At 41.5% G+C, this 12,862-nt stretch overlaps 1 protein-coding gene across 4 annotated transcripts in view; it reads left to right on the top strand.

The window, feature by feature from the left end:
* The first annotated feature begins 1,857 nt into the window (after window positions 1-1,857).
* Window positions 1,858-12,862, top strand: part of LOC116845685 (transcription factor Sox-5) — a 343,917-nt gene continuing 332,912 nt past the window's right edge. For 2 of the 4 annotated variants that reach the window (XM_032818681.1, XM_032818682.1), the window contains exon 1: window positions 1,858-3,226. In XM_032818681.1, the coding sequence (XP_032674572.1) occupies window positions 3,194-3,226 (33 nt within the window). In that variant the 5' untranslated portion in view covers window positions 1,858-3,193. Of the gene's footprint in view, window positions 3,526-12,862 lie in introns of all 4 variants that reach the window. The other 2 variants (XM_032818687.1, XM_032818685.1) reach the window with 1 other exon arrangement.

The raw sequence follows: 12,862 nt of genomic DNA, 5'->3' as shown, positions 1-12,862 counted from the left end.
AAAAAAAAATCGATTACCGCAAAGTCAATTGCTACAGAATGTTGATGCTTTCTTTACAAAATTTTATAGTAATTTTTGCTATAAAATTCTCTCCGTTTATATATAGACTATTCATAAGGGACGCAACCTTTACAAATCGACTAAATAAAGTTGCTGCCGAATTTATACACACATGTCTATATGAGTATTCGTTAGTATTGGTTCTCTCTCCTCGCGGTTCTCTCTGGATCGAGTAATTGAAAAAAGAGAAGGAGATTGAAATACAAAAGAGTCAACGGCGAGCAGAGCAGAGAGATTGCTTCGAAAGACGGATGAACGGATTGTCCGAGATAAGAGGAGATGACAGGTGAGGTACGTAGGCGGAGGCGGGACAGATAGTCCGATCTGGGTGCACGAGATGCTACCCACGTTGATACTCTTACAGCTATATCATCTCCTCCTCTTTTAATTCTCCGATAGGTGTGTCATTTGTTTCTTCCTTTGCCGCCAAGTGTCGCGACGCTTGTTCATCATTTCTATAAAGTAATTTATAATATCATTTGCTAACACGATAAGCGAAATTCCTCGTCCACGGCTAACGTTCGACGAACTCTCTCCGCTGGGAATCAATTAAGCGACATCACGATGATTCCCGCGTACACCATCGTGTCCTCTCGTCGCGTTTGACGACAACGCGAATGGACACCGGCGGAGTCTCGCGCCAGCTTCTACGCGGGTAGAAACACAGACTGGGTTAATGAGCGCGGGTATCATTCGCGAACGATCCGTCATCCTGACCTAAACGACTTTCATCCCCGAAGAAGGTAGCTCGGCCCGGCGGGCAGCACAGGCGAGGGTAGGGAGGCGATTGCCCGCGCGACTGCATTAAAGCGCGCGTATCCGTGGCTTAAGCAGCAACGGCAGCAGCAGCAGCACCGGGAGTAGCAGAAGCAGCAACGGACACCCCTCCATGACTGCAGGCTGTTTCTCCTTTCGTCTCTTCTCGCGCGCTAGTCGCTCTCTCCTCCTCGCCAGTGGTTAGTCCCGGCTCCCTCTTTTCTCTCCCTCCCGGCCGGTCCCTCGTCTCTTTCACTCTACCCCATCCCCCCTGATCTCTCACTGCCGTCACTGCCTCGCTCCCTGCCTCCTCTCCCGAGTCTCTTTAGTTTTGTGCGCTACCTGCCTGCCTGTGCCTGCCTGCCTGCCTGTGCCTGCCTGCCTGTGCCTGCCTGCCTGCCTGCCTTGTGGCTCGCTCGTATCGTATCGTATGTAAGTGAGGCAAGGTGCCGTGGCGCGCGCGGGACGAGGCCGGGGCCCCGAGACGGTGGGTTAGCTGTGTGCGGCGCGGCATGGCGTTGTCTCCTCGCGTGTAGGCACACGGCCCTCTCACACGTGCTCACGCACGCACGCACGCATGTACCGCGCGTGTGCGCGGCGTAACGGGCACCACGAGGGTGCTTGCGCGCGAGGGAGATAGCGCGCCGCAGTGTACGTGTAAGGAGCTCGTACACGGCAGGCCGGCCAGCATCCGACGCATACAGGTGCGTAAGCGCGTGAGCGCGAGCGGGAGAGAAAGAAAGAGGGAAAGAGATAGCTCTGCCGATTCCGCGATCGCGAGGCTACGCTCTCGCGCGGAGCGTAGCTACATACGCGCGAGAGGAGGACAGAGAGAGAAAGAAAGAGAGATCGCACGCGTGTCTGCGTGCGTCTCTCTGTGCGAGTGTGTACGCGTCTGGTACCGCTCGCGATTGTGTGCGCGGCCGGTGCACAAGAGCGTGGGCTCCCCTCCTTCCGGAGCCACACTCCACCTCCTCCTACCTCTCAGTCTCTACCTCCTTCTTCTACCTGCCGGCCCAGCCGACACACATGTGTATGTGTACCTTGGTCTTCAGTGTAAGATCTGAACCAGCGGAGAACGCACGCTATTGTTATATCATTATCATTGTTATCGTCCGTGGCCGTTCGCGCCCGTGCCCGCCGACTGGTGTGCGTCGCGAACAGTTTGTGTGGACGTTCGTTGCGGTACCGCGAGGGAGGCCAACATCGAAAATCGATCCGATCGCGTACGATTGGTCACGCGTGCATATAACCGGTGACGGGTGCAAACGAGGGAAAGAGAGAGAGAGGCAGAGGAAGAGATACGTGCCCGGGCACGTACGGAACCGCGTGAACGAGAGGCGAGGGACCCGCTGCGTCCCTTCGCGGCCGGCGCGCGGATCTCCGCGGGGTCGAAGGATGACGAGGTGCTGGTACCGCGCCCTCTGACAGTAAGGCGCGCGCATGGGACAGTACGGTGTGAACACGTGGGAAATCGCGGCTGTTAATCATCGTCATCGTCAACAACAACGTGTTGATCCCCATCGAGGATCGTTCGCGAGTGGATTCCTCTCCCGAGTTTACATCGCGTCTGAAGAGTCGATAGATCTGTCGTCGAGAATCGTCCAAGGAGAGATCATCGGGTCTCCACGCTCTTTGTGCGCGCCTACGACGCGTTCATCGTAATCATCGCGTAATCTAAAGTCACCGTGCGATGTTGGGTCTGTGTAGATCGTAGCTACGAGCAGCTGTTAATCGATAGCGGCTGGTCGTAATCAATCAAGAAGGCCGTAGATCAGGATCGGGGGTATCCGATGACAGAGAAGAAGCGCAGGAGACTTCGGATATCGACCAGAGGGACGGGAAGGACAGGACAGGTCGAAAGGAGATTGTAGGTGACGCCTAATTAAAGCGATTAGACTTTGGGGTTAATTGTTCTGGAACGTCAAACTCTCCTACACGACCTCACATTATCGTCGTGTGTCCCCCAGCCGGATTGAAAGGGCAAGCGATCCATGACCGGGCCAACTTGATGAACCTCGAGTCGTCGTTGTTGATCATAGACGAGACGCAGATTTTGGCGTGTGTCCTGGTTTCGCTTCGGTGCCAATTGCCTGTGTGATGGCATTAGCTTTGATAATGCCCCAAGGGCATTTTCCGTTGTCCGTCTTCCACGAGGTCTTTCCTTATCTGCTGTCTCCTTGAGTGATTCCGCCCGATCGCCGTCTATCCTGCTCTTTCATTCGCATTTTCGCGCCCTCTTCATCATCGCCTTTTCTCCGTGATCTCTCAGTGATCGCTTAAAATCTTTCATGCAGAATCCCTCTCGTTCATACGCACAGTCGTTTCAGTGATACGCAATACCCGGGGATCCGACTCGACGCACTGTGTGGTCGCTATGATCTCGACGATTGCTCAATTAGTTTTAAACGTGAGTATATATAGTGCAGCGTGAAAGATTCGTCCGGCTCGTCCGGTTTTTTTGTGAGCGCGCGTGATTAGTGCCGAGGTATCCGTCCGGTCGCCGAGCAGGACCGTTCGTTCAGTGTGGGTGAAACACTTCGATGCGAGAGCTTAATCCTCACATCGGCTGCCATCGGGAAGAAACAGCCATTGTGAGCCGGTGCGCGTTCCAACTAAGGATCGATTATGCGGACGAGTAATCGCGATGGCGAGTGCTTCGCATGATAGACGTTTCGCTCGCTCGGAAGCAGCCAGTTAAAGTCGACGGTAAGTTGTGATGTTTTGCCACTCGGTGCAACGTGTGCCCGTAACGAAAGAAACGTCCTCGAGCAGACGTCCGTGAGTGTTTCATTCAATCATATGTACATGGACCAAGCATCCTTTGCGCGGAGTGTGAAGTTGACAATTGCAGTTTCAAACACAGAGTGAGAAAAGCTATGTCTTTCTCAGCCTAGCATAGAGCCGCCGCTATATAACATAGTTTCCCGACCAATGAGACGGCTCTTGACAGCCACTCTAAGCTAGAATGAAAGGGATAGCCCCAAAACAGCTTTCTCACTCTGCTCCAAAATGCCAATTTCCGAGTGAGAAAGCTATTTTGGGACTATTCCTTTCTCACTCTAGTTTAAAGCAGCTATCAAGAGCCATGAAGCTTTTACAAGGTATAGGGCGGCTCTTGAGCTCTTCAGCCATTCTAAGCTAAAGCGAAAAAAAGAGATAGTCCTAAAATAGCCTTCTCACTCTGCTCCAAAGTGCCAGTGCCAATTTTAAAATGAAAAAACCGTCTTGGAACAATCCTTTTCTCACTCTAGCTTAGAACGATTGTTAAGAGCCGCGTATTCCTAGTATACTACTGTCCAAAAAGTAAGACCAATTTTCAAGTTAAATTGCGCGGGTATATCGAATGTCAGAAATATTTTTTTTCTAAATTGGTAGCACTGTGACAGACATCTGTGTCAAATTTCACATCATAAACGTCAAGACTTGGAAGCTATTCGCAAAAAGAGGCCGGAATTGTGGAAAGACAACTCTTGGTTTTTGCACCACGATTTGCTATCTCACACTGCATTGGTTCTTCGAGACCATTTCGCTAAAAATTCGACCCACAATCGTTCCACAACCACCATATTCACCTGATTTAGCGCCGTGTGACTTCTGGCTATTCCCTAAACTCAAAAAACCGCTCCGGGAACACCGTTTTGACTCGATTGAAGAGATACAAGCTGAATCGAAGAAAGCTTTGAAGGCCATTCCGGAAATCGACTTTAACAACTGTTTCGAGGGTTCGAAAAAACGTTGGCATAAGTGTATTGTGTCTGAGGGGGATTACTTTGAAGGAGACGAAATAGATTTGGAATAATAAATAAAGATTTAAAAAAAAATTGGTTTTACTTTTTGGACACAGTAGGATATGTGAAACACAATTTTCCAACGAATATGGCGGCTTTTAAGATTCCTAAAACGGAAGGGTCCCCAAAACTTAAAAGATCCGCTTGAATCTCTAAGCTACAGTGAGAAAAGAATAGTTTTTTCATTGTGTCCCAAATTTCTCCCACTGCTATAAAGCTATACGAACGCTTGGTCAATGTGACATACGTCGTTGGTTTCATCTAACAGTAATCCGCGTTTCCCGCGAAGGCGATCTCTTCGTCGCGACTTGCACTTCGCTCTGACTCCTTAAGCGAGATCATTACCCGATTTCGCACGCGAGTGGTAATTCCATGTGCCGCTGCGTGCCGCACGTGCTACCGGTCGACCTCGTCGAAGATACTTTACGTATCCAGGATGAATTGACAGAAAAAGGCACAGTCAACGGATCGTTCCTCCGCGAACGTTAAGTGAATCTTCGAGCGATAATGCCAAACCATCGTCGTTTCACAGAGCACGAAAGTCAAAGAAAGCGACCTGAAAAACGTTAATTGGCAGCTCAGAGAGGGATTCGCGAGGCTCGCGAAACTAGCAGACGCAGCTCGATCTCGCGTCTCATAGCCGACTCGCGGCTGCGACTATGTCTCTTGACCAATCAGAAAGGAGTTGCCAGTTACTGGCGCTTTTCTCATTGGTCAAGAGACATAATCGCAGTCGCGAGTCGGTAGTGTGATACGACTATCACGCGGAATCGTGAGCGCAGAGAGCCGAGCGACTCTTGGGGATTCTCAGGCCGCGGCCAAATGGAACGGCGATAAATCCTCCGATTGTCGAACATCGATAATCGTTCGGCGAACATTGTCCAACCCGCGACCGGTTATCACGCGCACGTGATCGGGCCACCGGTTCGATTCCCGCCGGTCGCGAGCTAATAAAAATCCCACGCTCGGTCACGTTCGCGACTTGCAACGCTCCGCGGCGAATGTCGATTGACATCCGCGACGCGATCGGCTTTCGGCCGATTCGTCGGAACTCGCGCATTACCGGAGTAATCCGGCTGAATAGCGCCCGTGGCCGCGGAATGTCGCGCAAAACGCGCTCGTCCGGGACTTCCAGACGGGAGGCTCGTTTCTCGTTTTGGTAGACTGCCCTGTAATGGCACTCGGCGCGATACGCGGTCTATTTTAATTAGAGGCGCAAGAAAAGCCTTTTGCCGCCGCGTACGGCGAACAATCGTCTCGATGAGATCGCGGTTGCCGCGCGGCGAAGGTGCGCGTTAAAAGGTGCGCCGACGCATCGCGACACGTTCGTACTTCCTCGGATTGTGCGTGTATTTTTCGCGCGGGCGCGAATCGGCGGTCACGTTAACGTGGTTAGCCTTAAATCTGTTTTCTTCTGGAAATATTTCCAAATTTCAACAGCATGCCAATGGAAACAGCACACTGAGAAAAAAATGTTTGCCTTTTGTAATTACACTGAGAGAAGAATTTAGTCAATATTATCAAAATTTGGTTACTATTACTAAATGGTAGACGTAAATATAGCGGGCCAAAGCTATGGCAATACTTATTAATTAATTTAGTTCTGTAAAATAAATTACTTATTTGACAGAAGTAAAATTTATTTGCTTCCAGAATATATTTGGTAAATAAAACTTATTGAACAGTTGAGCAAATTAAGCGATTTTGTAGTAGTTACAACATTTTTGGTAGGTTCAACCAACCATCTGTAATAATAGATATTGAAACGATGTAATAGCTGCAAATGAATGAATTTTTCGTTGTGCTGCAACAAAACATACTTATACTGGTAACAAAATAGAACTCGTACCTACTGAATTTTTTATTACATGGGATATAACAATTTCATAACAATTATCAAATATCTGCTCATAACTGTAATATATTTCATATTAAATATTTAACATTAAGTAACTATTACTAAATTATTTAATTGATGTTACTGTGAATGCAATTACGTCATACTCCCGATCTATTAAATATTTGGTAATTATTATCATATTTAGTATTAGTTACTAAGGATTCAATGAATTTCTGTAACTAAATGCAGTTTGTTACAGTTACCAGTCTTTTCTCTCAGTGTATAATCATACAGAGAAATAATTATAGTCGAAAAATGTAAATGTTATAGTCAATGAAATGGACTTTTTTATTAAATTCTACTATAATGTTAATGATAATAACCTTACATGTGTCAGTATGCATGTTACCACTACACAGAAGAAAGGATTTGGTTGGATTAACCAAGTGTCTGGCGAAATATGAACGAACTAAAATTATGGGGTTAAAGTTATTAGAATTCTGTTCATGTTGATAAGATTGGTTAACCAAACAAGATTTCTGTTTAATCAGAACTTTGTAACTATTCAATTTCAACAGTTTAAATAGAATTCTGCTAACTTTAATCGAAAATTCTGGTTCGTTCATATTCCATCACACATTTGATTAATGCAACCAAATCCTTTTTTCGATATATCATTTTCGTGTTAGAACAGTCGAAAAATATGTTTGGAGCCAAAAATAATTTTAATTTTAATTAGATAAATTTTTTCTCTTAGTGTATCTATACGTATGCGCAATTAGAAAAAGATTGATTATATGGGAGCTGACATAATTGAAGTCAAAGTTAGCATTATTTACATGTGACGCAGAAACTGCTTTCGATATCACGTTTTCAATTCTGGTGACCAAATCATTCTTAAGCTTTTAATGAAAAACAAGAAAATACGCGATAAGAGATACTTGTAGAAATATTACAAAGAAATTATCAAGACTACTGATTGTCAAACTTTTGAAAAATTAATATGTAAAGTACACAGATTTTAACAGCGATTGAAATATATGACAACTAACCTATACAGATTCGGGAATATTGTATACGCTGTATTTCCCTGTATTTCTTGGTTAGGTGTCTTTTTAAAAATAGAATGGTTAAATGATCTTAAAAATCTATAATATATATAATATATAAAAATCTATAATATATAAATTTATAATATATAAATATATACGAGAATGTATATTCTCTCTGTGTATACAGTGGATTCCAAACGATGTAAACACAAAGTTAGGAGTTTATCAAACTGTCAAAATTGAAATTACCGACGGACTTACGTAACCATAATAATATAATTCGTAATTGAGAACATTAAATAATAATAAATAATAACACTGATATAAATAAATAATAATACTAATACTGATCAATAATAACAATACTATATAATACTATATAATACTATAGAAATACTAACAAATAATAATAATAATAATAATAAATATCCTAATTAGTAGACGAATCCCATCATACAGTAATGACTCTCACACACACAATTTTGACATTACATAAATTATATTATTATATAAATTTGATTAATATTCTCTTACAATATATAATGTCAAAACCGTAAATATACATACATTATAGATCGTACTTATAATATTTAGCGCAAATTATCGAGTTTTCTCATTAATCTTTTAACCTTTTTAACAGTATCACAAACCAACTATCTTAACAAACGCGGGGGAAAAGGAATCACTCGACGATCTCGTCTATCCTCGGCAGGTTACCTCTGTCGATGCTTGCTCTAAGATTGCTATGTGCCATGGCTTTTCCGAGAGAGAAATCGCAAGAATTCGCATATCGCCTATTGCTACATCTTTCTTCACGGATACATCAATATCGCTTTATTATTATGGCCACATATCGCGCGCGCGCGCGCGCGCGAGCCTTTATCTTTCCGCGATGAGACGCGTTTGATAATAATCTGAAAGTACGGGCAAGCATGAGTGTTTAGAAACGAACAAACACTGGCTGGCTAAGAATTATACGATCTTGCGGATTGTCGTAATGCAGCCCGGAGTGAGAAAGCGTATATCTTCCCGCCGCGTGATTACATTTTACGACCCTCTGACGCAATAAATTATTAATCAAAGCACTTAATTATTGTGTTTCTAATGCAACTAGGAATTCCTTGGGACCTAACGGTCACTGGAAGTCATCGGCGGCTGGTGTTTTATTATCCTCCATTATGCGAATGCCCTAAATATACAATCCACACAATACGGTTGCAGCAAGCCATTAAATCCGTATCGCGGCATTCGCTGTCGGGAAAATTAAGATTGTCGGATGAAACGCGACAACACAGCGCGCGAACCTTAATCTTGTGTATATACTCTTTTCATGACCGCTTACACTGTTAAATATTGGAGGGTCAAATTTAAACCAATGTCTTGAGTTAAATAATATTTAGTTATTTTTAACTATCATGTGTGTCAAAATTACTATTTTAACACAAAACATGTGTTTAAAAAAACAACCACATCTAATCGACCCATTTAAAACAATATTAAGTCATTTTTTACTAAAACAAAGGTTACATTAACGTGCACATAATAAAAAATAAACTAAATTTTTGTCAAATTTAATACATTTCTTAAGTTAAATTATTTAACTCCATTACATTAGTTAAATTAACGACATATTTAGTAGGAGCAGTGGCGACTTATAGGAATGGTTAAAAATAATTCAAATTGAATATAATTTGACACTACGGATTTAACAGTGTATTAGCGCACCTTCTGCCTTCCTACGTAATCTCTCCCCTCAGATAGACAGGTGTTTAAAAGTTTGGCAGTAATTTTATTAGCCGATTTGTAAAGGTTACATCCCTTATAAACGGCTCACATGTAGCACTCATATTTATTACACAGAATAACGAAATAGAGATTTGTGATAAAAATTTGCTCAAACAATATGTCATGTAAAATGCAACATGAAACTCTGAGTGTAACTTTTAATAGATTTGTTATTATATCAATCCAAACAATAATATATTATATCAATATAATAAAAAATTTATATTATTGCATAATGTAGATTTAATGATTAACTTGATATAGTATATTAATATAATATATTCGTCTCGTATAAATGTAATGAAAACAAAAATTGTAGAGTTACCATCAGCGATCATGTATCGTGATATTCATGAAAGTCTATCTCGGATATTTTAGTTTAGAATTATTCAGTTAAACGTACTAGAGTTAAACGTACTATTTACGTAGAGTTGTACGTAAATTTAGCAGCAATTTTATCGATCAATTTGTAAAGGTTGGTCTCTCATATTTATCACATAAAATGACGAAACAGAAATACGAAAGGAATATGAAAAGAGTGACATGATGTGAAAGTTTGAGCAATAAGAACAATTTGTTATGTAAAATGTAATAGGAAAATCTGAATGTAACTTTTAATAATCTTGTTACTATATCAAAAGAGTTTATATTATTGTAGAACAAAAGGTTTATATTATTGTGTGATGTAAATCGTAAATGATTAATTTGATACAATATATTATATAATACATTTGTTTCATAAATATAATGAAAAGAATTGTAAAGTTCCCAGATAAATAAATGTACGTAAATTCGGCAGGAACTTTATTAGTCGACTTGTAAAGATTATATCTCTTATGACACATACAAAATAATAAAAATATTAATAACAATAATATAGAATGATAAAATAAAATTGAGTAAAATGATCAAAATTGATCCAAAACAATATCATATAAAATATAAAATCTGGTATATCTATTAGTAAACTTATCGTTAACAGAAAATTTCCATTTTTATATAATGTAAATTTTATGATATATATGATGATGATTAATTCAATCCAATATATTTGCTTGATAAAAATAATTAAAAGAATTGCAGAGTTCCCATCATCGGTCGTCTCACATCGCGATAATCGTGAAACTCCCACCTGGATTCTTTTCCATATTTAAAAATCGTAGATCAAAAACTCAGTGCACTGAACCAGAAGCAAACCGAATAACAGCCTTGACATCTGGCATTAAGGTGTACCTCATAATTATTCCTTATCTGTTGGCATGCGCCATTAATACGTCATGCCTCTGCCGTTCTGATGTCGACTTTCTCTGCGATAAGCTATTACAAATTGTGCAAATAACTGTAATAGAAAATGTAATAGAAGAATTCAGAATGTACACTCATCTGTGTACTTTGAACGTCGTGAAAAATACCCTCATTACTCGCAATCATCTTCGATATCCGCCCGAGAGAGTCTCTTTTTTTTTGCAACACGTGTTACGCCTCTTGTGAAAGCAACATTCTTTCGCACTGCGTGCCACTGACAGCGGCTCATTTTTAACGGTTATGTTTCCAAAGGAGTTTCCGTCAACAGTGATTCAGACGCAGCGCCACGGGCCGCGCTCGTAATACGCAATACGGAAAGAGACGGGCCAATTAAGGCCACATTTGTACGCTTAAGTGCATTGATATCGACGCATAAATCGAAACAGCCCCGACGATTTATAGCCCCGCCGAATGTCGTAAAACGCCTACTGCGAGATACGCGCGGGGGGTACACGCCTGTGTGGATCCTCTCGTTCCCAGAATCCCCGATGGATTCGAATGCTCAAGGCAAGATCTACGGCACCGCTGCGAGACGCCGCGGTTCTTTAATATATCTATCGTTCATGATAAAGGACGAGATCTGAGGATGAGCATCCGCTGCGTTATTGAAAGCTCGACAATCACGCGCGTTTGATGCGCCGCTTCAATTTCCCCGCGTCAGACGCCGGGAAGAACGACACGCGGACGCGTATCTACTTGGAACATCGCTAAAAGTTGCCAAGGAAACGTCTCTCGAGCTCACCCAGAGCGCGCAAAGTCAACCCCGTGCAGCACACAGCACGCGACGTTAAACCCTTTACGCGCTGCGTCACAAAGGGGAGCGAGTCGTTGACGGCCCTCACGGGATGGATTCGCGGCCCTCCCTCATTCTTCCGCGTCGAAATGTACACGCGACCGGGAGACAGGAGGTATATTTCCCATGTCGTAAATCTTCTTCGCTTGTTTCTCACGTGCTCCTCAACGATCGGCGCTGAGTTACGTTCGTCGGTATTCCTGGCGCTCTATACGGCCGCCGCTTCGCCGTGCGTTAGGAGCTCGTAAATGTTCAAAATGAAATCCTTTAAAGCGCGGCATATTCATTTTGTGCACGGCAATTTGCATGCAAATCCACCGCGCGCTTCGAACGTAAAGACCATAAGATATCGTAATTTTCCACGTCAGACGCGACTATATTCTTTCGCACGTCGATCCTGTGTATGTATGGCGACTAATTTTTCAAATTTTACGAGAAACACGCGCTCCCCCGGCAGTAGCGCGATTACCAATCAGCATTATCTTGCCTCTTTAATTAAAATGTGCAAGATTAATTTATGTTGACGCAAGAAATATGTAAAAAGCGTAGGTAAGGATAGGTAAAAAGTTCACCTGTGCGTTGAATCTTATTAGCCTATAATACTTTTTTTTTCTGATTGCATAATATGTAAGAGATTTTGTGAACACCATATTCATTGAGAGAAGAATTTAGTAAATATTATCAAAATTTGGTTACTATCACTAAATGGTAGACATAAATATAGCGGGACAAAGCTAATACTTATTAATTAATTTAGTTCTGTAAAATAAATTATTTACTTGACAGAAGTAAAATTTATGTGCTTCCAGAATATATTTGGTAAATAAAACTTATTGAACTTATTGAATAGTTGAGCAAAATAAGCGATTTTGTAATAGTTACAAAATTTTTGGTAGGTTCAACCAACCATTTGTAATAATAGATATTGAAACGATGTAATAGCTGCAAATGAATGAATTTTTTGTTGTGCTGCAACATAACATACTTATACTGGTAACAAAATAGAACTCGTACTTACTGAATTTTTTATTACATGGGATATAACAATTTCATAACAATTATCAAATATCTGCTCATAACTGTAATATATTTCATATTAAATATTTAACATTAAGTAACTATTATTAAATTATTTAATTGATGTTACTGTGAATGCAATTACGTCATACTCCTGATCTATTAAATATTTGATAATTATTATCATATTTAGTATTAGTTACTAAGGATTCAATGAATTTCTGTAACTAAATGCAGTTTGTTATAGTTACCAGTCTTTTCTCTCAGTGTACACTGAAAGAAGAATTTAGTAAATATTATCAAAATTTGGTTACTATTACTAAATGGTAGACATAAATATAGCGGGCCAAAGCTATGGCAATACTTATTAATTAGTTTAGTAATGTAAAATAAATTATTTATTTGACAGAAGTAAAATTTATTTGCTTCCAGAATATATTTGGTAAATAAAACTTATTGAATA

This window comes from Odontomachus brunneus, unplaced genomic scaffold (assembly GCF_010583005.1).
Source record: "Odontomachus brunneus isolate Ranch 3 - 2012 unplaced genomic scaffold, Obru_v1 Obru_scaffold_056, whole genome shotgun sequence".
Classification (NCBI taxonomy): domain Eukaryota; kingdom Metazoa; phylum Arthropoda; class Insecta; order Hymenoptera; family Formicidae; genus Odontomachus; species Odontomachus brunneus.
The sequence above is the reverse complement of the archived record's forward strand: the minus strand, read 5'-3'. Positions and strand labels throughout refer to the sequence as shown.